At 33.4% G+C, this 27,287-nt stretch overlaps 2 protein-coding genes across 8 annotated transcripts in view; one reads left to right on the top strand and one right to left on the bottom strand.

Annotated features, from left to right (window-relative positions):
- Positions 1-4,477: 4,477 nt before the first annotated feature.
- Positions 4,478-27,287, bottom strand: part of LOC799265 (UNC93-like protein MFSD11) — a 31,392-nt gene continuing 8,582 nt past the window's right edge. For 2 of the 5 annotated variants that reach the window (XM_073944939.1, XM_073944941.1), the window contains exons 4-15: positions 25,236-25,343; positions 25,063-25,142; positions 24,256-24,352; positions 22,643-22,701; positions 22,325-22,469; positions 21,074-21,123; positions 20,862-20,927; positions 20,648-20,773; positions 20,386-20,560; positions 18,157-18,292; positions 10,434-10,616; positions 4,478-6,530 (exon numbers count right to left, since the gene is read on the bottom strand). In XM_073944939.1, coding sequence (XP_073801040.1) covers positions 10,464-10,616; positions 18,157-18,292; positions 20,386-20,560; positions 20,648-20,773; positions 20,862-20,927; positions 21,074-21,123; positions 22,325-22,469; positions 22,643-22,701; positions 24,256-24,352; positions 25,063-25,142; positions 25,236-25,343 — 1,195 coding nt within the window. In that variant the 3' untranslated portion in view covers positions 4,478-6,530; positions 10,434-10,463. Of the gene's footprint in view, positions 6,531-9,573; positions 10,617-18,156; positions 18,293-20,385; positions 20,561-20,647; positions 20,774-20,861; positions 20,928-21,073; positions 21,124-22,324; positions 22,470-22,642; positions 22,702-24,255; positions 24,353-25,062; positions 25,143-25,235; positions 25,344-27,287 lie in introns of those variants that run through there. The other 3 variants (XM_001339605.9, XM_073944940.1, XM_073944942.1) reach the window with 2 other exon arrangements.
- Positions 17,165-27,287, top strand: part of ubfd1 (ubiquitin family domain containing 1) — a 33,852-nt gene continuing 23,729 nt past the window's right edge. For 2 of the 3 annotated variants that reach the window (XM_073942330.1, XM_073942335.1), the window contains exon 1: positions 24,280-24,368. The gene's annotated coding sequence lies outside the window, so the exon portion shown is untranslated. Of the gene's footprint in view, positions 17,204-24,279; positions 24,369-27,287 lie in introns of those variants that run through there. The other variant, XM_073942342.1, reaches the window with a different exon arrangement.

Genomic DNA, 27,287 nt, shown 5'->3' with positions numbered 1-27,287 from the left:
TTATTTTTGAGTGTGGATTCTTAAAATCATTCTAATGAAAAACAGGAAAAACAGGAAAGTAGATCCTCCAACACACCCATGAGTACACATATCTGGGTCAAAAAATGAGCTCAACATGAGATATCAATCTGGCTGTGAAAGAACCGAAACCGAGGATCTTCAACACGAACAAAAATACAATCCAATTCACACCTGGCTTAAAATCATAAAAGCAATAATCGAACCAACCGTAATATAAAGCACTGAGATTGGGAAAAAGAAGCACAAGTTTGTAAAAGCATCTTAAAAGTAATTAGATCAACCTCAAATGATTCGTGCAAGATAATAGCCCCTATCAATTGCTATTCAGAAGAGAGCTGGGATGTAATCTTCAGCCACAAACTGAATACATTCTGACAGCAAAAACTAGAATGATCAGAAGATAACCTATACAGTGACCATGGTGAACCAGCTCATTTCACCAACGGTAAGTCTACACTGTAAAAACCCTTTTTAAATCTGTTAATTAATATTTCACTGTAATTTGTTATTTATGGGTGTTTAACCTTTAATTTATTTATATGCTCTGACAACTTTTGATGTTGCAACATAAGAGACAATTTTGTCCTCTCCGTATGCACCAGGCACCTTTCTTATAAGTTCCATGTTTCTGGGAAATCATTGTGAAATGTGTTTCAAACAGGCGAGTGGGCTGCATCTGTGACCTGTCGGAGACATTATGTTTGACATTAAGACATTATGGCGTGTTTAGTTGTTTGAGCAGAGGTTAAAATCTCATTATTTGAAATGTAGCCTAAATTAAGAGAAAAGGTGAATTGTTATTATTGCATTTGTGTTAATAATTTTTAATAATGATATATATATATATATATATATATATATATATATATATATATATATATATATATATACATACACACACACACACACACACACACACACACACACATTTCATAAACTGATGATCTACTGGGATTTTCATGCACTAACTTCTTTAAAGAGATTGGTCCCAAAAAAAAAAAAGAACATATCCAGTGAGCGGCAGTTCTGTGGGCGCAAATGCCTTGTTGATGCCAGAGGCTAATAGCCAGAGTGGTTTGAGCTGATAGAAAGGCAAAAGTAACTCTAATACTCACTTGTTATACAACCGAGGTATGCAGAAGAGCAACTCTGAATGCACAACACATCAAACTTTGAGGCAGATTGGCTAAAGCAGCAGAAGACCACACCGGGTGCCACTCCTGTCAGCTAAGAAAAGTAAAAAAGTAAACCTTAAAGGTGCAAAAGTACACTATATAACCCAATAAGTTCAGCGTTTGTGGAAGCCGTTTGCAACCAATCATTTAAGTTCAAAAACTAATCCTAATGAGTACTGTGGACTTAATCCATTTGACTTAATGAAGCAATTTGAGCACAGTAAAACCCACTAAATGAAGAGAACTCAAACCAACTGAGTATTGTAAAACATAATAACTTAAGGCCACTCAAACCGTTTGAGGAAACCGATTGCTACAAACCATTTAAGTTTAAAAAAAAAAACGAATCTAGATGAGTACTGTAAACTTATACTCCATTTAATTTGAAGTAATGAGGTATTGAAATAACTCATTACCTTCAACACTGAGTTCAAAACTCTTTTCAAATGAGTAGAATTAACTTTCAGTCAATTTTGAGTTAACTACACTCATTTCATTTGATAAAGCTGACTGTTGGGTTTTACAGTTTATAACATAAAGGTGCTAATATCCACCTGTATGGTACAAAAGTGTACTTTTTGAAAAGGTACCAAAAAAGCATATGAACCCTTTGGTGTTACTTATATTTTGGCATAAATTTCACAAAAAAAGCATCCATCTAAGTCACAAAATGCTTCTTTTTTATTCAATAAACAACAGAATGTACAGCGACCGAGAGCGCTTAACGCGCTGCAATTTCAAGACATCCCACTTAGATATGCTTATTTATAGTAAGTTTGGTATGCTGTCCCGGGAGAGAACCCTGAGCTCTGAGATATTTGAGCCCAGGGCTCCTGCCCGGTCAATAAGCATATCAGGGGCTCCGAGATCAGGTAGGTCTCGATAGCTCCCCCTTTAGAAAAGAGGGGAAAAGGAGGAGATGGGGTGGAAGGGGGGAATCCTCCGAAACGAAGATAGAGCAATAAGGAGAAAATGATCCATTTAAAGTAAACTAGGATCACTCTGATTAGAAATCGAAATTAGTTTATGAAACTTCACTTAAGAAAATGCATACAATTACAAAAAACACCAGCAAATTAGGAAATGATCTTCATCAGTTTGACAGCACGTGTTGCGAATTCTCAAAACACAAACTACTGAAGAAACGCGCTGCATTTAAAACAACTATTAAAACAACATTTCACATTTAATCATTAGTTTATTTAGGCTAATAATTAACAAAAGACAAGGGAATCCTGTAATCACAATATTAAAATAAACAAAAAAAAAACTCATCTTTAAAAGACCCCCAACAACTTCACTGACTAACAGTCATGGCATAATAACACATCCATATCTCAGGGTCCGTCATGTTTTTGGGTCCCCTTGAAACATTTCCTTTGTGTTGCGTGGATATTTGAAAGTGTTATGACAAAATGCAGTTTTTTTTTTCCAGTTGTTTGCGTTGTGACAAAATGCAGTGCGTTTCATTAGTTGTTTGTTTTGTGAGAATTTACAAGTGTGCTGTCAAACTGAAGATCGTTTCTTAATTTGTTGGTGTTTTATTAAATTAGAGCTTGTTAAGCTCTCTCGGCCACCGTAAGAATGGATTCAACGGAAGAAAATACACCACCTGGAATGGCCCAGTCAGAGTCCTGACCAGAACACAATTAAACTAAAACAGTTTTGTAAAGAGGAATGGTCAAGCAGTTATTAAACCCAAAGGTTCACATACCATTTCCACCTGCATTATGAATTTTTTAGCCTGATCTCACGAGAAAACGTAAGTATTTTACGTTTGGCCAGTTTAGTTGCTAATTCGTACAAATTGTACGAGTTTAGTCGTACAAAATTGTACAATTTTTAAAAGGAGGCGTGGTACCTAACACCACCCCAAAACCCAACCGTCATTAAGGGATGAGCAAATCGTACTAAATTGTACGAATTAGATGGTACGAATTCATACGAATTAGCCACTAAATCAAAAAGTTACAAATTGCCGTGAGATTGTGTTGGAATTTTTAAATGTTGTGTTCAATAAACACATAATGTTTGTCCGGTATTAGTTGAAGAAGACATAAATGAAGACCAGAAAACATTTTCTGTCTAATTTATGAAGAAATCTAAGTAATCCCAAAGGGTTCACATACTTTTTCCTTGCAACTGCTTTTCAGCAGTTGTTCCTCTTGAAGCGTACATGCTAGTTTGACCAACCAAAGCGTAATCAGTCTTTTTTTTTGGATCCAAATTAGAACAATCAATTATTTTGTCACTAATCTAAAAGTAAGAAAAAAACAAAACAGAATTTAGGGTTAACTTTCAGCAACCAGAGGTATTACATGAGGTATATTACTATTTCCGGACATGATTCTGTAAAATTATAAAGACTGCAGCACAATGTCTTTAATAAAGGATTATTGTCAATTGTCTATTGAAATATCTTGCATTTTTAGCATTGTTTTATTTTTGTTTCTTACAAAATCCGAAATATAGAATGCAGATAGACTTTAGATATAGTTAAAATACCAAATATATATATATATATATATATATATATATATATATATATATATATATATATATATATATATATATATATATGTGTGTGTGTTTTTGTCCATTATAAAAGCTATGATGATGTTTTTCTCTTAAAACATTTAGTTTTTGTTTCTAAGAAGATTCTCCACAATGAAAGGCTTAAAATTTTAACACAATGGTAACACTTTAAAATAACCATCTGTTATAACTAGTTAATAGATCATTAATAAACTGTTAGTTAATGGATTATAAATGACTTGTTAACTAATAGTTAATAGTTTGTTAATTATTTGTAACTGTGCCTTATAGATAGCCAATAGATAACTTACAAGCTGTTGGTTAACAAGTTATAAATGACTTATTAACTGTATTTTAATGATTTATAACTATGCGTAATAAATTAGTAATTGATCAAGAACAAGCTGTTAGTAAATTACTTACTCAAGACTTGTTAAGTATCAGTTAATATTTTACAAATGTTATTAGGACGTTATTCTAAAGGTGCAATTATTCTTCATTTATTAAGTATTAGTAAATTAGGAATAGTTGCAACTAGAATCCCAATAATATACTTAAGCTAATAACTAACACTTAACTAATATATTAACTCACACTTTACAGATCAGTTGTCCATAGTTTGTTAACAGTTTGTTAATGATCTATTAATTAGTTATAACGGATAGTTATTCTATAGTGTTACCATACTTATTAACCAATAGCTAATGAACTGCGAATAAGTGTAGTTGCAAATAAATAGACATGAACACATTCAGTCTTTCTTTATTGAAATGCATTAAAAAATATCACATAAAACCCAAAAGCTTAAAATGTTTCATGTTGATTGTCAATTAACAAGTATAAAAAATTATTTTTAAGCACAAATATTTAAAATATGACACATATTATTGCATGGCTGCTGACTAATAAAAGTACATTTCTTATTGGCTACATACTACGAATGTAGAAAGGCATGATCTCATCCAAACATCAAAAGATGCCACCTTCTGAAAGCTTTCTGACACAATAAATACACATTAAATACATTCTGATCTACATTACACCTGTAAAGATAACGCACGGCCAATGCTGAACAAAAGACAGACAAACAATTACAACAGCTTTCTGCAGCTTTCATACCATGAAACGGATTTGTGTAATGCTCAACACACTTGATAATGAAACATGTAGTGTAAAACTTTCTTCAGTCATCTTTATTATTATTACAGAACGTGAAATATTAAAGGAGCCAGGGAATAAATATGCCTGAAGAGCTCTGTTGCTTCAGAAACACAACACTGGTTTTTAACAAACAGCACTTTGGACATGTGTGTATAATCAAGCAGACCTTCATCTAAACATTCTTGTTTAAACCAGTTGTGCCTGTTCTGTGACTGAGTTTTCATGCTAAATGTGATCACACCTTCGCCAACACTGAAAAAGATTACCTGATTTTACAACTGCACAATTTCACAATGTAACCACACAAAAATAGCACCAAACAAACTATAATAATAATAATAATAACAATGAAGGCATTTAAAACATCAAATCTGAAAGTGGACTGATATGCATTTTAGAGTTACAGATCCTAAAAAAAAAAGAATTAAACTGCAGGACCCTGAGACATGCTTTTTCATTAACTTAGAGAGACATTTTATAAGAGTATAAAATATATTACGCCAATGGAGAGTCCTCATAAACCAGCAAAACAAGTGTGTGCATGTGTATATACAGATTTACAGAAGCAAATCAAGAGACCACTAGAAAACTCTGTTTCTCTGAATTTATAATTTTGTGTTTCTGAGCAAACTGTAAGTTTTGCTTTGTTCTTTAAACTATTTGCTTCCAAATTAAAGATTAAATATACTATTGAGCACTTTTTCTGCATTAAATAACAAACAGGGTGGCATGCTTTCAGACATGCTTACATACAAATGTTTAAAAAGGATAGTTCACTCAAAAATGAAAAACATTTTTTTCCACATGTCCTTTTACAGTTTGAATACGAGGAAAGATATTAGCTGTTTGGTTTGATTTCTATTGACCTTATTCTAAAATGCGGAAGTGCGCCTGTTTTTCGGATTGTTTTAGAACTTCTGATTTAGTCGCCTATGGGAGAAATGTCTAGGAATAATAAACTGCAAAAAACGGTCAAACTACTTGCTCTACAAACAAGTGTTTGCTTGACTATATAGACCACGTAGAATAATATAATAAGGAAATGTCAGTCTGCAACATCAAACAGCGAAACGAGCAATTTTTAATGTCTAAAAATGAATGGAAGTGAATGAGACCGGAAGTCTTGAGCCAAAAAGATTCAAATGGCTGTGCCCGCTCGTCGACAAAGAATAAGGTGAATAGTAGAGAAAAAATACTAATTAACTATGGAAGTTTTCACTTGTTTTGCTGGGGGCCAGCTACTAGCAGTCTTCAAAACATCTTAATTCATGTTCAACAGAAAAAGGAAACTCATACAGGTTTTGAACAGGTAAAGGGTGAGTAAATGATCGTAGCATTTTCAGTTTTGGCAGAACTATCCATTTACCTTTAGAAAAAGTAAAGGAATAAATATTTAATAATCATAACCATGGTTTTGAGACCTGAATAACAAGTGTATTTACAAGTGGTTTTCAATAGCAGTATATACACCCACACTCTCGGTAAAAACAAAACGCAAAACAAAACAATTTTTATTTTAATGTAGGAAAAGCAGCTCTTATCTGACATTTTCAATCATGAAATACAAGTCAGGGGAATTTCCACATCAGAATCAGTGAGTCAAAGGCCTCTTGCTTTGATATGATGCTGCGGTTACACCTTTAGGTGTCAGTATAACACAAAAGATGAATTCAGTGTCAGTTAAAACATCAACAAAACCCAATAAAACTATAATTCAATATGAAGCAGAGGTGAAACAAACACGTTTTGGATTATTCTTATAATCTTACCAAGTAAAACATTTTATTTAAAAAGACTAACATTAAATGCAATTAAATACACGATGACCAGTGCTTGAGAATCAACTGGGGTTTGTCAATAGCTGTGACTGCCTGCCTGATTTTGCAACATTTGATTGAGGTGGCTGCCTCAAATTTCTTTATACAGTAAAAACCCTGATATATATATATATATATATATATATATATATATATATATATATATATATATATATATATATATGTATATATGTATATATATATATATATATATATATATATATATATATATATATATATATATATATATATATATATATATATATATATGTATATATATATATATATACAAACGCAAAGTCCCTGTTTTAAAACTTTCAGTCAGATTTGTCCAAAATAACGGATATCCATATAGAAAACTTAGTTTTGGGAATAATTCATTCAGAACCAGATTGATTCAGGAACAAAATACCGCAATGTTGCTTTGAGATTATCAATTTTTGTTGGTGAACAAACATACAATATTAGACATATGTACTTTGCTCATTATTGTATTAAAGGCACAATATGTAACATTTGTTTTATGATAATATTTAGAAACCACTAGAACAGCATTATATATTTTGATGATGTATGTCCATCATACCAAATGTTTTAAAGTCTATATCCAGAGAAATGAGCAATTTAAACTAGTGACCATGCTATGTGTCACCATGCTAATAATGTCATACACTCTTGATTTCCAGTTACATCCTATTATACTTCTACAGAAATCATGCTCATGGAAGATGACAACTCCCAACTGATTCCACAATCAGTCACGGCTTCATTAAACTATGAAATTGTTTGTTATGAATACGCGCCATCTAGTGGTGAAAATTACATACTGTGCCTTTAAATAAATATCACATTTGCAATTATGGCCGTACACTGATATTCAGTAAATAATTAGTCATGCTTGTGTGGACTAAAAGCTGATTTATACGGGAACACTTTATAATAACTACACACCACGAATCATTTATTAAGCTCTAGCAAATAGTTAATTCATTATCTGTTAAGTATTCATTTCTACATTAATAGTCGTTAGTAAGCTGTTTATAATCACAGCTACTAACATATATTTTGCTGTATTTTTGTCATAAGCAGATTTATAATGTGCTTAATGATTGTATATTCATACTTTAATGATTAATTTTTCGTTACTTTAATATGTATTGCATTATTTACAAAATAGTGTAATTGTTTAAGAATAGTTTTATTTATTTTTAAGAATAGGTGTTTTATTAAGATAATTGAAAATGCTTAAGTAAATGATTAATAAACTATTTAAATCAACGTTTATATATCTTATTTTTAAGGCAAATACTAATAGTTAATTTGCATGTTAATAAATGCTTCATTAACTCAACTTCATCCAGTTTTGTGACCTAATCTAAAGTGAGGACTATTTATGCTTTATAAATGCCTTATAAATGACAAATAAAGGCTCGGTTACATTCTAAACAGAAATAAAAGAAAAAAAATACTTTATTAATTTCTATTCATTTGAAGATATGCTAATGAAACTGCATCAAATGAAAAATACATCTTTGCAATCTTAACTAAAATAAAAAGTTACTGTACAGTTTAAACATCGCTTAATAACATTAAAATGTTACATCATAATATATTGTTAAATTAATACATTGCTGTTTTATCCAATTTTATTTGATTGTATTTATTTCTAATTGTGTTTAGACACTCCTGTAATTTCACAATGTTTAAAGTTTACAGTAATTGTATTTTTAGATAAGATTGCAAACATTTGATACATTCATTTGATACTGAACCTTTAATTATCATTCATAAGGGATTTACGAAGCATAATTAGTCCTCACTTTAGATTAGGTCACGAAACTGGATGAAGTTGAGTTAATAAAGCATTCATGAGCATACATAGTAGTATATGCCTGAATAATAAAAATATATAAAAGTTGATTTGAATAGTTTATTAATCATTTTTAACTCATTCTGAATGATTCTAAAATACAATTATTAAGCACATTATAAATGTGCTTACAAGTCAAAATAAATAAATAAATACAAATAAATAAATACAGCGTTTGTAGCTGTATTCATAAGCTGCTTGCTAACGCTTATTAATGTAAAGTTAATGCTTAACAGACGAGGAATTAACTATTTGCTAATGCTCAATAGACGATTCATATTGTGTGGTTATTATAAAGTGTTACTATTTATACTTCTGCATAGAGTGATTGATGTGACCCACGACGCATGTCTTGCGCGTAGTCATGCATTCATACTTCTGTGTGCTGTTTGTGTTTTGCTTTGCAATAACACTTCCGAAACGCTAGCTGGCAGTACGTTTTTTCACGTGTGTGTTTTTTTTTTTTTCTGAATGAACACATAGCTAAAACTATGTTTAGCTACAGCGGGAACTGGCGGTCGTGCAACAACATTAATCATAAGATAAACGCAAAACAACAGTTTCCATCTAGAGCTACTTCACGGGACTCGACACTTGTAAATACTCACTCCAACAGGCTCTCGGTCCCACTCACACTTGTCACAGCTACTAAGCCGACCAGTCAAAGGCTGTTTCTCAATATGCATTCTTCAGCGGTCTTGCGTTCTCGTGTAACATCATTATCAACTGCCAAAGTTCAGTACTCAAGGCCGCAATAACAGAGGATGCGTGAAACTTCCCGGTTGTGATCTTGATATCGAGGACGCACAGATGCAGACTTGAGCACCAAACTCGCGCTAGAAGTCCCAGAAGTCATTGCGACTGGAGGTGGGAAGCGCAGCATTTTATTTAGATTTATTATTAAAGTTCAGAGATATCACTTATTTACCTCAGGAGTTTCCCTAAATGAAACAGTGAATATAAACATAACCATGGACATCTTAATAAAGGAATAAACACATTCAGGGTGTTTGTTTGCTGAAATTCGTATTAAAATCTGTTTTATTTATATTGTGCAACGTCTATTTATAATGTTTTTATGCATAGTATATATATTGAAAAGGGGAAAAACAATAAATTGTTGTATGAATGCTGTAATGTTTAAATAATTTTCCATTAAAAGGGTGTGAAGGTCATGTCAGGGGACGGGTTCTCTGCCCTCGCGGTCTCCCGAGTTCGTTCTTTCGAGGACACTTGGCAAGACCGCTCTCCACAAGACTGCAAGTCCGTTCTCTGCGTTCTTGGAATTGAGAAACTGCCAGAGCTTGTGCTATACGTCGTTGCAATGTTGTAGTTACATTTTTTGAGAGGTGAGAGTCAACATCGGCGTCAGCCACGGTGAAGGCTATGCGACCGCGGCTTGATGCAGAAGTATAAATCAGCCTTTACTTATTAAACAAAATGAGAAAAAGAACAACTTTTTTTGCTTTCATATATTAAATTATAGGGTCGTTAACTATCATTTCAAGTTTCCTAAGATTTCTAACTCTCAAGATGTGTTCTTGTTTGTTTTGCAAATAGTATGAAATTCCCAATAATGTCAGCTAGCAAATTGCTAAAACCCCAATTATGATATTATCACATACTGTATGATAAATATCATGCACCTCTATAGTATATTTGTCAACACAATATCACCACAATGCATTCCCAATTATCAATAATCTATCAAAGCATGTAAATAGAGAAAACCCCCAGAAATCCTGTATTTTAAAGTCCAGATTTCAAAAAAGGCACCTCATGAATCACTAGTGTTTTATCCTAACAATTTCATCTTAATTACAACATACAAATAGTGCAAGTGTCACCGCTTACTGAAATGTGTGTCCTGAGCAAGACCTCAGTTTAATATTCCTGTGCGTCAGCGGACATGTTCTGCATCCTCTCCACCATGAAGAAACACAGCGTCCCTATGAAGCCCATGATGACCATCACGAGGAGCTGCCAGGTCAGCAGAACGTAGCCGCTGTAGAAGAAGGCCACAGCTGCAGAAACAGACTGACAGAACAAGCCTTTTTAACTCACACAGTGAAGCATATTTGACGGTCTGCATTTAGAAACTTTAAAACGGATCTTCAAATGTGAAAAAAAAAAAAAACATATATATAATATATTATAATCTTTATTGCAGAACATGGGGCTGTGGCGTGTCATGTCATAAACCAATTGTGTCACCATGGAATATAAAAGTGATCCGTTCTAAATAACTCACTAAGGGCGGTCAGCTGAAGTATTTAAAACATAAAAGGGTTAAGTGAAACATGGCTAAACAAAATTAGATTTTGCTTATTTAATATATAACAGATTGTGCTAATATGTATTAATATTATATATATATATATATATATATATATACACACACACACACACACACACACACACACACACACACACACACACATCTAAAATCTAATTAGGTCAAATTTAAAAGTATAAATGTTATGTTGTAAAAGTATATTTTTTACAGATCTTACAGTCAACGATTTTTGTAAATTTCACAGTATTTAACTGTAATATGAACTTTATTTTACTGTAGGACAGTTATGCCGTATGCTACTGTATTTTAAAGGTGCATTGTAAAAATAACTGTAAATTTTGCAATAAATATATACAATACCGTATATACATATACAGCAAGATAAATAGTGCTGTCAATGTAAATACAGCATTTTGCTGTAATTGATTGACAGTGAATTAATTCTACAAAAAATTGTTAACAGTGTAATTTTCGATGTCCATGTAATGCTACAATAGAATGTTTTGTATTGATTTGATTATTTGAAGTTCTTTCTTCTGCTATTCTAAACATAATTTACTGTATTTCATCTACAAATAAGACCAGTGCTGTGAGTTCATTCATAAAGGTCTTAAAAATGTCCTTTAAAGTCCTAAATTTGAACTGTATGCAATGAATTTTATTATATTTATTTTTAAAAAAAGGTTATCTAGCAAAGTTGTGGGATAGATGTCTCTTAAAAAGTTTCCAGACTCTTCAGCCACTAGTGAGATATTCTACTGACATGAAAAACAGCTCTCAAATTTTCAGAATACCACATCTAATTATAAACCATACAGTACATCATTCATACAAGCACCGCATACTGTAAAAACGTCAGCTATGCTTTGTCTAATGATTAGATGCCACATCTGCAAAGATAAGTAGATGCACGTGTGTGTGTGTGGGTGTGTACAGTATGTGAGAACTATGAGGACTTGAATTTGTATAAAAACATGGGTATGACGTTGGAATGACATTATTATGACAATGGTTCATGAAGTTTATCATCATACATACAAGGTCTTTTGACAAAAAAAAAATACCACAGGTTTTTTATGAGAGTTGAGTTGAAGAGAATTTTAATGTGTATGCAACCCTTCGGAAATCATTCCAATATGATAAATTAATAGTTTACTTGTCTTTATTATTTTTTATCATCAGTGTTAAAAACATTAGTACTGCTTTCTATTTGTGTAGAAAAATAAAAGTGTTTATTTAAAATTAATATTATACTATAAAAAAATACTTACTGTCACTTTTGATCGAATAATGTATCCTTGTTAAATAAAAAAAAAAAATCTTAAAAAAATAAATAAATAAACCATGGCTTGTGTACTCAAATTTATTTACAAAATGTACATGGCCCAAGATGGCCCATTACTTTCTAACAAACTGGTGTGTTTCTAGGCATGGGACAAAAACCGTTTTAAAGGTATACCGTGGTTTGAAAAAGTCAAGGTTTTAAACCTTTAAAAATTTTGTTGTTGTTGTTGTTTTAGGACAGCAGTATCTCCAGCAGAAAAGATATCCAAAGATGCCTTTTAAATTGTAAAGAAATTGGTGTTTTTTGAAACTAATAAAGACAGCAGAAGTCAATGATTCATAGTCATTATTTAGCCTGACATGTTGCCTGACACTGCTCCAAAGTATTATAAATCTTTAAAAAAAATAAAATATATTGTTTTCAAAGAAAACAAATTGTTGTTTTTTACTCAACCATTTAAAAATAATCTATTTTAGAGCAGTAATCACAAAACCGTGACATTTTTACCCAAGGTCATCATATCATCAAAATCTTATACCGGCCCATGCTTATGTGTGTCTAACTTTTAAATAGTCCATTATAAAGTATTATTACTCAAAGCTAAATAATATGCCACACAGTAGAATTTTTCCATTGTGTAACACATTTGTAACCATGTAATCCATGAATCCAAGTAGCTGTGATCTTATTATGTTTATTATATTATAAAATGTAACAATTTAATAACAAGTACTACATTTTATAATCTGATTACATAATAGGATTACCACCACTGTCGGTAGCTGTTTCAAGCCAATGTTTTCAATGGAACTCGGTCTGTTCACTGAGGTCTTCTGATGAATTTATTCTTTCTGTACCAAGGTCCCGGTGTAAGCGAAGTGGGGATCTCGCTTTTGCTGTTATCGCCCCAAAACTCTGGAACGGGATTCCACCCCACATCAGACATGCTACAACTCTATCTGTTTTTAAAAAAGCATTTGAAACTCCATCTTTGTTCCTTAGTATTTGAGCCTTTTTAATATTGAGGGGTTTGCCTTATGTTTTAATTGTTATGTATGTGATGTAGACTTTATTTTAGTATTGATTGTGTTCAGCACTTTGGGCAACGTTGTGTTGTAAAAAATGTGCTATGTAAATGAACTAACTAACTTAACTAACTAACTTATGTGCCATCAAAAAAAAAAAAAAAGGCAAATGTGTTAGAATATAATAATAAAATCATAATTTCCTGGAAAACTAGCATGATATATCAATAACTTAAGTTATGCTTCTGCAAATGGGGAGATTGCTGTAGCTTTTTCCCTCTGCAATAAACGAGTTTGGCCTCATAATGGTGCAGACATAATAAGAGCTTGTAATTTTGGTCAGGGGTGTCTGATGATTAGGAACCTGATCATGTGATCAGTTCTGGATGGTAACTATACACAACTCATTTTGATGATGGACTTTGCTAACATTTCAGAATTAATAAAGGGGTGGTCTAAAGCTACTTCATGCATTCAACGTTATTTACACTGTTACAAGAGGTGGACTCTCATGCTCAAGCGAGTGTTAAAATTCAAAAAAGGTTGGTGCAATAGCCTAGTGGTTAGTGCGTTGACATATGGTGCAGTAGCACGTCAGAGCGTCCCGAGATCGAATCTTGGCTTGAGGACATTTCCCTACCCCCCTATCTCTCTAAAAACTTTGCTTCCTGTCTAAATACTGTCCTATCTAATGAAGGCAAAAAGGCAAAAAAGGAATTAGACATATAGCACAGAATATTTATTTTCCCAAAATCTTATTTCTTGGTTGTTTTCGACCCTGTTTTTTTGACACAGGACATCTCATTTGTAAAGTTTTAAATGGGTAAAAACGTAATGGTCATGAAGTCCCACCTTCTAGTATAGGAGCCAGTCATTAATAGCCCCTTTCACACAAACAGACTTTTCCGGAAAATTACCGGCAATTTTCTGGGAAGGTGTGTATGTGTGAACAGGCCCTTTTTGAAAATAACAATAAATTCATTCCGGCTATTTTCCGGAAATAGAAGTTGTAACATTACCGGTAATTTGCCGGAATGCTTCGCAGTGTGAACGCAGAATGAAGATTGCCGGAAAGAGCGTGTGCACATCTAGAACGTGCTGACGTGAGACGTCTGCTTAAGCCAATCAGAACAGTCAGACGCATTCACTTCCACGCGATTTATGAGAATAAAAGCCTTTGGAAATTTTTCCAGACACATTTAGCTGCTAGAAATTAGTCAGATAATGTTTATTTGTTCATCTTAATGCCAACTGTGTAATTAATTATCAATAAGATGCTTATGATAAGCCGTTGTTTGTTTACCTTGTGCCTGTGAAACAGGCCATGAGCGCCAGCACACATACATATCATGTACATCTCGACATGCGAAAGTGTTTCTCTATATGTTTTCATCGAAGTTGTTCACAATACTAATCCATCCACAGAGTTTGTGATGTAGTCAAATGTTTACAAATACAAGCACAGCCGTTTAGAGGTCATTTCTGGTAATTTGGAATGGATGTGTGAATGCTCTTTTCCGGCAAATTCCATAACGTCCTTGCCTGTGTGAACAGCACTTTTTTGAATTTACCCGTAGAGTCGTTCTGAAAATTTTCCATTTATTTACCGGTATCACTGTGTGAAAGGGGCTAATGACTATAGACTGAGGATTCTTCGAGAGAGGGCTTCAGACCAGATGCGAGTTTCTGCAAATTTTGTGTGATTTGAACGTTTAGAAATGAAACTAAAGAGACATTTGTTGTTTAATATTTTAAGTAATTTCTTAGATAAAATGTACTCCCAAACCATTTTGGAGAATATGATGTTTCCCCATTTAAACATAACCAAGCACATGAGGCGTTTCAAAGATGGCCACCAAGTAAACTGATTTGCATGAAAGGGTCTTTGTTTTTGGTTACATAAATCACCTAAACACATATCACCAACAATAAAGCTACACAAGATTTGGACGTGAAAGAATTCTAAGGAAGTGTTCTTTCGGATGAGCACAAATTGATTTTGTTTAGCCATGGTTCACTTAACCCTTCTATGTTTTAAATACTTCAGCTGACCGCCCTTAGTGAGTTATTTAGGATCACTTTTATATGCCATGGTGACACAATTGGTTTATGACATGACACGCCACAGCCCCATGTACTGCAATGAAGATTAGAGCTGCTGGATTTACAACACGTCAATTCGTCAACTTCACCTTAACCGTACAGTAAGTGGCTGTTTAACTGGGAGAAAAACAGAGTAAATATTCTAGTTACCCAAACAGTGTACACATTGTAAATTACACATTCAGTGTGTGTGAAAAAATAATTATTATTGTCATTGTCCATAGACACCAGCGAGCATTTTACAAAGCAACATTTTTATTAGTTTTTGCTATTAATTGTGTGTATTAAAATGTATGCAACCTACACAAAAATATTATTTAATTGAAAACACTGATATGTTTTGATCTTTAACAGGAAACATGCTTGTCTTTCCAGATTCTAATTTAGCAGCTGATCAATGATGATGATCACTGAATGTTCGCTCGAGAAACCAGCCACTGTGATTGTATGTGTCAAAGGGTTGTGGTTTCAATGCTGATCCTCTATTTTATTTACAGCAAAATCGAAACATGTAACTAGCCGCTAAGCGAAAACTGCCATGTTTGTGCACTGTTGACCGTCAAGAGATGTTGATTCCAAAAGGTGGATGCAGTACTAATCTACAACTTCCCAAGATTGATATGAGATTGTGGAAAAAGAGCACAATACATCCCCTTCAAAACAATATTTGAGATGGTGTGATTGTAATTGGTGCGCTGGTTAGTCCAGTTATCCAATCACTGATAAGGCTAAAGTCACTTTAGTTGATGCACACTGAGAAATTAATTCTGTGGATACAACTACGTGTACAATTCTTAGACTTTATAATACAGGGCTGTCGAATACTTGATTTTGATAAGCTGATGAATATTCCATGATAAAACGCACAGCGGCCTCATGGTGGCACAGAGGGTAGCACAATTGCCTCACAGCAAGAAGGACGCTGGTTCGAGCCCCAGCTGGTCAGTTGGCATTTCTGTGTGGAGTTTGCATGTTCTCCCCGTGTTGGTGTGGGTTTCCTTTGGGTGCTCCGGTTCCACCACAATGTAATGTGTATTTATATAGCGCATTTATATTGTGTATGGCCATACACCCAAAGCGCTTCACAATCATGAGGGGGGTCTCTCCGCACCACCACCAGTGTGCAGCATCCACAAGTCCAAAGACATGCTGTATAGATGAATTGAATAAACGAAACTAGCCATAGCATATGTGTGTGAATGAGTATGTATGGATGTTTCCCAGTGCGTAAAACATATACTGGATAAGTTGGCGATTCATTCCGCTGTGGCGACCCCTGATTAATAAAGGAACTAAGCCGAAAAAAAAATGAATGAATGAATGAATGAATGAAAACACACATCTTAAGTAGCTACATGCAGGTTTTGAATGCATTACGCTGAACGATTTCAGTTATTTCATAGCCTACGACGTATTTTTTTATTATTATTTAAAATTTTATAAAAAAACAAAAGCGGAAACCTCTGGATCATACCTGTCAATCCTCCTGTTTTTCCCGGAATTTTCCCTTATTTTACAGTTCTATTCTGCTATAATCCCGTAAAGGTATTTTCCTGTATTTCTCATGTATTTTCAGTGTTTCTCTAAAAGGTGGCAAGAGACATTAAAGAGCTGATCCTCCCTATACACAACCCATAGTGCTAAGCCACCAGGGGGCACCCCTTGCTCTTAAATGTGATTCTGTTCAGTGCTTTTGTTTTGTTTAGGCATGAAAACACTTTGAAACAAATATAAAAACGGCACAATTCCCTTTCCTTTTCATAACAGGTGCCGTCACCCCTCCTTTGCATTCCTCAAAACACTCATATAGAGGTGCATGACAGTCAGCTGACGACCCTTAGTAATAAATAAACGCTGTTTCCCACACAGATTCTGTACACGTGATTTGAAGCGGAGCGAAATGTCTGGCTTTTGGGTGAGTGTTTAAACAGACATTCACATAATTAATAATAATAATAACATCTAAAGATGTCGATCTTCGTAGGTTTTTTCAAACACAACTAATTTTGTCTTAAATGAGCATGAAAAGTTAGCAAAGCAGTCAAATGCCTTCATTACACTGTTAAATGTGTGCATTTTTAAAGTGATACCTGTTTTTTAATGTAATCAAAAGAAAAAATCTAAATAAATAAGAGATTCATTGGTTGCTCTTTAATCAGAATGTGTCTGATATTGATTCTATTTCATTATAATAGCTATAATTTCATTAAGTAAGCTGAACTATATATATATATATATATATATATATATATATATATATATATATATATATATATATATATTTTTTTTTTTTTTTTTGTTTTTTGTTTCTTTTGTAAATAATAATTATAAAACATATTACTGACAATTTAACTGTTTATTTACAATGTAACAGCTCCAAATGAACATATTTAGTAATTTGGGGATTTTTTTATAGGAGGTCAGGGTTGGGGGTGGGTCCCTTATTATGGTGGGCATATCCCTTATTTTCACATCCCAATGTTGATAAGTACGCTCTTGATGAGATTATGTAATAAACTAGTACTACAAACAGTAGCTATCTGAGGACAAATGCAACACATGTACAGTGTATGTCAGTGTGGTAACTGTTCATATTCACTATTATAAGCAAATTGAATGACTTTGCTCTATTAAATTGTCTGAATATAATGCACACCGAGGTGTAACAGCTACTCCGTAATTAACTAATTATTCCTTGCTACTTACATCCATATGTTTTTATGCACATTTTTTAGAATTTACGTGAATCCTAGTGTATTTAGTTTGTTGTGTGCAAAAAAATAGTTAAATGTAAACATAGCTGCTAACACAACTTTGTGACATCTTCATATGACGTTTCCGCAAAATGCAATCTAAACAAGTCTTTACCTGTATGAATTTAAATATGGCAAAGGCAGGTGCGCTCTGCTCAGCATACGCCCGGCCCAGAATACTGTAGAGCTGAGTGTTGAAACAGCTGTCGCCAAGACCCAACAAGAAGCTGCACAGCAGAGCGATCGACACACTGCAAGAGTCAATACAGAAACACAGATTACACAGTGCCATCAACAATACAACACTGCAATACATTTAGAAAACAAATTTTATCCTACATGTAACTTGTAGTGGAGGCATTCCCTAGGAATTAAACCCCTGACCTTAATTGATTAGTTCACTCAAAAATTTAAATTTGGTAATTAATTATTACCCCCATGTCATTTCAAGCAACCTAACATGACACAAGAGATATTAGGATCATTGTAGGATTCCAGGGAAGTAACATGGAATGTTTTTGGTTGCTTTGCTGAATTTTAAATGTTTCAGGGGGATGAGAGAGATCTCTAGGATTTCATCTAAAACATCTTAATTCGGGGCATCACGGTGGCATAGTGGGTAGCACAATCGCCTCACAGCAAGAAGGTCGCTGGTTCGAGCCTCGGCTGGGTCAGTTGGCATTTCTGTGTGAAGTTTGAATGATTGCGTGGGTTTCCTCTAGGTGCTCTGCTTTCACCCACAGTCCAAAGACATGTGATACAGATGAATTGGTTAGGCTAAATTGTCTGTAGTGCATGTGTGTGAATGAGTGTGTATGGATGTTTCCCAGTGCAGCTAGAAGGGCATCCACTGCGTAAAACATATGCTGGATAAGTTGGCGGTTCATTTTGCTGTGGCAACCCCTCATTAATAAAGGGATTAAGCAGAAGAGAAAATGAATGAATGAATGAATGAGTGAATGAATGAATGAACATCTTAATTTGTGTTCTAAAGATGAACAAAAGTCTCAGGGGATTGAAATTAAATGTTGGAGAGTAATTAATGACAGAATTTTCATTGTTGGGTGAACTAACCCTAGTATAGCTTTTTGCTTAGTTTGCATTTTTCAGATCTCCCTTAAGGCCCTGATATACTCAGGCAAACACTTAATCATTCATTTTAGTTGTCTTTTATTTCTTCAATTCTATTTTCCAAAATGAATCCTCTTTGCACTTAACAAGTTTACAATAATAATAATAAAGCGTGTTTACAAATTTTAAATGATTAATGAAGGACTTTTAATGCTTTGACTTCTTGTTTAATCTCATTTACAAGCACAGTAGCATATTTTAAGCTGCTGTATAGGCTATTTCTGTGCATTTGCATCACGTCCCTGTCTGCCCCCTGGCGGCTTATTCACAAACTGCAGTCATACACTAAAAACGGAGCGGCAGCAATTTAAAACTGCGTTGGTGTAAGCTCTGGCGGTAATGGTCAGATTGAACTCTCACCTACTGTAGGTCAATGGATACAACTCTTGATACTATTTTTTTTTTTAAACAAATTTAATTTGACTGATTTTATTTTAAAACTTAAAAAGTTTCCCAAAATCCTTTTGAAATTCTAATTCTGAAGTTCACCGTGAAAAAAACCCATTGCCGTCATTTGTCTTTCATCTATCATATTTCTAATGCCACATTATGTGTATGACACCAAATAAAACACACATTGCCAGCCGTACACATCTGAAGCGCAAAAATATACCAATTTATCAGCCAATCACTGATTACAATATAAACCAATATAACAATACCATTAAAAATATGCATTTATTTTCTAATATGATACCTTACACTCAATTGATTTGTGCTACTTATTCAAACGATCTATTTCAAAAGAGCTTAACACAATTCATATTTTTTGGGGCAACTGACTTCTGCAAAAAGAGAAATACGGAATTGCATTGTAAAAAACTCTGGCTCCACACAATTCATTCATGTTGTCCCAACACAAATCAATTAAGTTAACTTAATTGTTTCATGTTTAATCTTAAATTTGTAAAAACAATTAAGTTAATATAACAGTGCTATAATCTTTTTACAATGCATTTCAGTATTTCTATTTTTGCAGAAGTCAGTTATAGTTGAAATGAACAGAAAAGTGATATACGGGTCAGAAAGGGTGGAGCCTCAGAGCCACACCTAACTATTACATCATTCCCAAAGACCAATCATTGAACAATCCTATCCAGAAAAACACTTAGTCATGCTGTTTAAAATCTCTTTTTAACCAACTTTCTGTGGCCAGGTTTTGTTCAAAATTACATCAGCAGCTGAAGTATAAGAGTGTCTTGAAAATGTCTACCTTGGTGCCAGATATGGATTATGCTGTGAGCTTGTTTGTAGAACCACAGGAGCATCATCAGGTATGTTGAGGAATATCAGATAGAAGGCCACAAAGTGGACAACCATCCCTAAGAAGACTACCGATGTGCGTCTGAAACGATTATTCTTCAACACCAGGCCAAACAATCCACCTCCTGCAGAAAAAAGACATTGTCAAATCCAATTTCAGTCTTACAGAAAATGTTGTTAACAGATCCTCTTCATATTGTTAGTGCACTTGCCAACGATTTCTCCGATTCCAACCACAATGCCTGAGATGCCGATTAAGCCTTTTGCTGAATTGCCAAAGTATTCTGTGGCCCCAATGCAAGTCCCATAAACACCACTGTAAAACGACAGCTCCAAACCTTCAGCGAGACAGCAGGAATGAAGATATATTCACTATTATCAGATGCTCATTGAATTAAAGGTTGTTTTCTTTAACAATGCCCTTACCACTGTACGCCATGCAGAAACTTAACAACAGTATGGTTTTGGATTTAAAGATTTCCACAATCGTCTCTAGAAGAAAAAGGGTTAATTAAAATAAGCAACTATTAGACCAAAACAAACCTCTTTTTATAGTAATTTGTTCAATTGTTTAAAAAACTTTTATTTAAAAAAAGCAGATCATGTAATCAACATGAAATTTAGCCAGATATACTCACTTAACTCTGTTTTAGCTTCTGTCACAGCAGAGGCTGCTTTTTGTTTATATCTAAAATAACATTAGACAAGAAATTATATCAGCTGAAAATCAAACAAAGAAATGTAACAACAACTACCATGATTATCCCGGAAAGAATTTATAGCTGACATTAAAACAGACTTTGCATAATTGCAGATGTTTAATTATAATAATGTTTGAATTTTTGCAGATGAAAACTATTTGTTTTATTAATTTACGGCAATAAACTTTATTTTAAAAATATGAAAGCATTTTCTTTAACACATGACATATGGCAGAAATTCAAAATACCAGATTTGTGGTGGTAGGTACCCTACCTGTCTGGAAAAATAATATAATATATTTAATATTTGTATTATTGTCAATGTCACTATATCATTCAGAAGTCATTCTAATATGCCAATTTGGTGCTTAAAAATCATTATTAATATCATGATTTCTTTTTTTTTTGTTTTTTTTTTGTGGAAATCATGATATAACACCATAAAAAGATGTGTGTGTGTGTGTGTGTGTGTGTGTGTGTGTGTGTGTGTGTGTGTGTGTGTGTGTGTATGTATGTATGTATGTATGTGTGTGTGTGTGTATATATATATATATATATATATATATATATATATATATATATATATATATATATATATATATGCACAGTATATATAGCATATAGTAAAAAATGTAAATATAATGTCAAATAAATATTTAAAAATATAGATTTTCTACATATAGATACATATATATCTAAAATATAGATTTATTTTACATATATTATTTTATTATTTTTTATTATTATATATATATAAATATGTAATGAAAAGTAAAATGTATTTAGTTTCTACAAAAATAGAAAGCAGAACAACACTTTTTCATCATAGGAACCCTTTTGATCTTTTACAATTAATTTATTTTCTGCTTTGCATTACAGAAATAAACAAAAATTAATTACACATTCATATAAAAAGTAGTTATTCTACATTTAAAAATAGCATTTCTCAATAGTTTTTATTGTATTTGCGAGTAAATAAATGCATTCTTGAGCAATACAGACTTCCTTCAAAACATTATAAAAACTATCTCCAAACTTTTGATGGGTAGGTACATTAAAAATATCAGCAGGACTAATTTGCTAATCAGAATTTCTTGGCCTGGCAAAAATGTTTTTGATGTGTGATCTTTTTCTTTCTCCATCATTATGGTTGATTAAACATACTAGTGGATGAATGAGATGACTAACATGAATCTGGCTGATAACAGAGACTGGCCTTCTTCTTCAGACAGAGCCTCCTCCAGCTGACGGACCTTCCTCAAGGCAAGAAAACTCAGTGTCCCGAGTACCGAGATCACCAGCAGAGCGGTGAACATAATCTTTCTTTCTCTATCTGTGACACAGACACAAAAAATATACAAATGCAAAACAAACTGAAAATGTGCTTGTGTTTGAAATATTTAGTCAGTTAGTACAAAGACAGGATAATTGATGAATTAATGTTAAAATACAAGAGTTACACACACAATCAAGCTGCTTTTAGCAATTTGCAGATTATCACGTTACCTGATATTTCAGTTTTTCCTTTCCAATCAAAATAAACGTACAGATTGCCAAACAACATACTGAAAAGAAAACACAAACAGATCTTTTCATACAGGAATCATTGACAGAGCATCTGATTAAATCGTTTTGGTATTGCTGATTTGGTTAGTAGATTTATTGAAATTTCTTCAGAGAAATATAAATGATATCTTAACCCTAGATTAGACACTCTGTCTAGCAATTTCTGTGTTCTTTCTCAGAAGAAAACAAAAAAACATTTGGTAACACTTTCTATTCAGCTCATGCTCATAATTAACAGGGCTCGCAAAATAATCCTGGGGCTTTGCTTTTTCCAGTTGGGCTACCAAAATCTCACCCAGCTGCCTTACAGGAAATCTTGGTGGAAGGAAAAATAAATTTCAGTGCTTTAACATTCACTCAAAAATTTGATAATTATGTGCTGTGCTGCTGATACATATTCATTATTTATACATTTTTTATTTGATAAATAATGTATTTTCTACTTGGGCTACTTACATTTTTTATTCAGGCTACCAAAAACTGAAGAAGGGCTACCAGGGATTTAGAAATTTTGTAAGCCCTGATGACTTATAACTCTGTTTATAAATATTTATAATTAATGAAAACAATTCTATAAGTGTATCAAGATCTGCAAAACCTATAATGGCTAATAATGATAATTATAACTACCTTTATAATAGTGTTATTAATTATTATGAATATTTATCATTATTATAATACTTTCTTATTCATTCATTCTCCTTCAGCTTAGTCCATGATTTATCAGGAGTGACCACAAGAGAATGAACCGCCAACTACTCGGGCATATGTTTTATGCGGTGGATGCCTTTTCAGACGCAACCCAGTACTGAAACACCCATACATACACACATTTAAACACACACACACACACACACTCCTACACTATGGAAATTTAGCAACTAGGAACACCACACTTTAAAAAGGCTCATTTTCAACTCTCCTAGAGTTTTTGAATTCTTTCAGCCAGTTTCCGGGAGTACTTTTAGCTTAGCTTAGATTGCTGAAATAGATAAGAACATTAATATCTTATTCATAAAAGAGATTCAATAATAATACTTCTGTATTTACATCATGTGCTTAGACCAACAGCAAATGAAAAGCTGCTATTTTCTAGGCTGATATGGCAACTGGAACAATATTCTCATTCTGGCGTAATAATCAAGAAACTTTGCTGCTGTACCATGGCTTTAGCAGGCACAATATTACACAGCACCTTAAACTCAGCTAACTTCTATAACCAACGTAATCATGGAAGTTACCTTGCTGGAGATTATTATCAGGCACTACGTAATATCATTGTGGCTGCTGCAGCTATCGTAGCTCTTTGGTTATTTTTAATTAAGATGCTAATGGTCTAATCTGATTTAATGATCTATGCTAAATTTAGAGATCAGACTCGGAGATCAGCTGAATGGATTAAAAATGTTAGAACTCAACTGATTAACTGGCAGGGTTGTTAAATGATGTATATTCTTAGTTTTTCTTTAAGTGTAAATTGTTAACGCGAATCTCAGATTGTAATTTCATGTCAACATCAGAACTCAGAACAATATTGATGTCACTTCCTGTACCTGCACTGCAGTAACGCCCAAAACACTCCTGTGTTCCTGTTGATGGTGGAAGCATCTGAGTTCTCCACTAGAAAGTGTCCTTGAGCCGTCCAAAGCACTGTGGACAGAAAAAGGTCAGGATTTACTTAAAATTAGTTCTCTGAATTCCATTTCAAATGTTGATAATTGCTTATATAGTACATCTTAAAGGAACACTCCACTTTTTGGGGGGAAATACACTTAGTTAAACAATGGAGTTTTACCATTTTTGATAGATCAGTCTATCTCTAGGTCTAGAGGGAGCATTTTAGCTTAGCTTAGCATAGCTTAGCATAGATCATTAGACTTAGCAAATGCAATTTCCAAAAAAAGTCTTCCTTCATTGTACAAAAATCATGGACAAATTTAGAGACTTAATGATTTATAGTTATGTGTTTGAGTAACATTTTTTTGTTGTTTTATTCTTTAAACTACTGATAAAATTTCGTCCAAAACTTCAAAGAAGTAAAAAAATTGATATTTCGTGTAATAATTTTCAGTAACAGCAAATGAAAACATTTGTTATTCTGAACAAAAAAAAAGCTCTAAATCACAATAATTTTATTTATGAAATTTGTAATAAATGTTCTCAAACCTATATAAAATTAAATAAATATCAAAATTTTACTCAAACCCACACTTGATTAACTCAGTAAACTTTTCAAGTGATCTTCTAAAATTATTCCAATAGCTGCATATATATTTCAACTACAGAGATATTGAACATGAAATGTTTGATTAAATGAAATACATGATGAATGTGGCTTTGTGTTTTAAACATGTACTTACTGGCTGCCCCAAAGCCAATGACCACTGATGTGAAATAAAAGGACCATGTGGATGGAATGATGAATACAGCTATATAACCACTGAAAAAAAAAACATGCAGAAGTGATGGATACAGACAACAGCGACACAAAGACTACATGGAAAACAGTCACAAAGACATCAGTGATACTTGCCTATAAAGAATGCCACTCAAGAACATCGTAAACCTTGCTCCAATTACAGCAACGATAGTGGGGGCTAGTATATTACAGAAGGAAAAGACTCCATATATTATTCCAAGGCTGTAAAAAGAGAAAAGCAAAATGATTAGATATCACATTTTCATGATATCTTGACTAAGTTTATTAAAGTCTTTAATAAACTCAGAAGCCCTTAATGAACAGAATATGATGCCAGTTCAAAATATATCATTTTATTTAGTCATATAAATAATGCACTGTGCTATACTGTATACTGCTAGGGGTGTGCTTATCAGGTTATTTTGCCCTTGAGACTGAATCATTTGATTTTGAGTATCTTCCCATACCGAAACCAGATCTGATACTTCTATAAAACATAAAAAAAAGAATTAAGAAGAGCGGAGAAACACATCCAGGATTTTCCTTATTTTTCATTCATTCATTTTCTTCTCGGCTTAGTCCCTTTATTAATCCGGGGTCGCCACAGCAGAATGAACCGCCAACTTATCCAGCATGTTTTCACGCAGCAGATGCCCTTCCAGCCGCAATCCATCTCTGGGAAACATTCACACACACACACACACACTCATACACTACGGACAATTTAGCCTACCCAATTCACCTGTACCGCATGTCTTTGGACTGTGGGGGAAATCGGAGCACCCGGAGGAAACCCACGCGATCGCAGGGAGAACATGCAAACTCCACACAGAAACGCCAACTGAGCCGAGGTTCGAACCAGCGACCCAGCGACCACGACCTTCTTGCTGTGAGGTGACAGCACTACCTACTGCGTCACTGCGTCGCCCTTTCCGTATTTTTATTTAATTTATTTAAATGACCTTATTTTAACATTCATCAACTGTTTGTTTGTTATGTTTAATATACCCATTCTTTTCCTTTCCACCTCTTGCAATAATCAAGTTTACATATCTCACAGTTTGTTCTGGCAATGTTGTCATCTTCGCTTTGGTTATTATGTAAAAATAACCATAAATTAGCATTTTTCCATATTTTGTGATTTATTTATGCTTTTGAATTGCATTAAGGGGCCTTGATCTTTCTTCCAACAACTTTTGACATTGAAAATTTTGAAAAAGTGACTTTAATTAGCATTTTTAATAGTTTAAAGTGATATACTGTCTGGGTTGGTGTTGTATATTATGGTACAAAAACCTTGTAATAAACTGCCAGTACATTTTCTGCCATTTTACACACTTGTTTCTACGTTTGATGACATCCAAATAACTGGGATTGGCTACTAATAAATGTCACTTTGTTAAACTCAGGGTTCATTCACATTTTTACTACAAAAATTCCATGACTTTTCCAGGACTTTGAAGTCAATTTATATGACCTAATGTTTTTTGTAAAGTCTACATATACATTGTAAATCATAAGAAATGTTTAAATTTAATACAGCATATCATAAAGCATGCAATACTTTTTAATTTATTTTTACATCTATTTAAAACAGATGATGCTTACATAGCACTTATAATGTGAGAGCATGTTTTGCAAGAAAAAAAAAGGAAAAACAACTAACCTCCATTCCAATACACAGATTTTAGCTAAACTAATTTCACATAATCGCGTAGTTTGTTAAAGTAGGTAAAACTACTTCTATTATAAAGCTGCGATCACACTGCATTTTTCACTTCATAGACTTCTATTCATAGGCATGCGAATGCTGCAGACTAGATTTGCAAGCACATGTTTCGCTGCATTCGAAAGATCAAGCTTGGTGAATTCTTACCTGCAAAATCACATCAGGTGATTGCATGAGACCAATAAAAGATAATATAAAATAAGAACTGTAAAATATAGAGCAATCACTCACTTTTATTAATGTTTAATCATATTGTTTAACCCCGCCCCTTTTTGCAGCGCCATACATTACAACAGAATTTCACAAGCACAAGCTCTAGTGTGACCGGGGCTTAAGCAGCTTTGGACAAAAATGTCTGCTAAATGACTAAATATAAATGCAATTTTCATGACTTTTCCAAAACCTTGTGAGTTTTTCTATTTTTCAAAAACTTTTCT

Source organism: Danio rerio, chromosome 3, assembly GCF_049306965.1.
Source record: "Danio rerio strain Tuebingen ecotype United States chromosome 3, GRCz12tu, whole genome shotgun sequence".
In the NCBI taxonomy this organism is placed as follows: domain Eukaryota; kingdom Metazoa; phylum Chordata; class Actinopteri; order Cypriniformes; family Danionidae; genus Danio; species Danio rerio.
The sequence above is the reverse complement of the archived record's forward strand: the minus strand, read 5'-3'. Positions and strand labels throughout refer to the sequence as shown.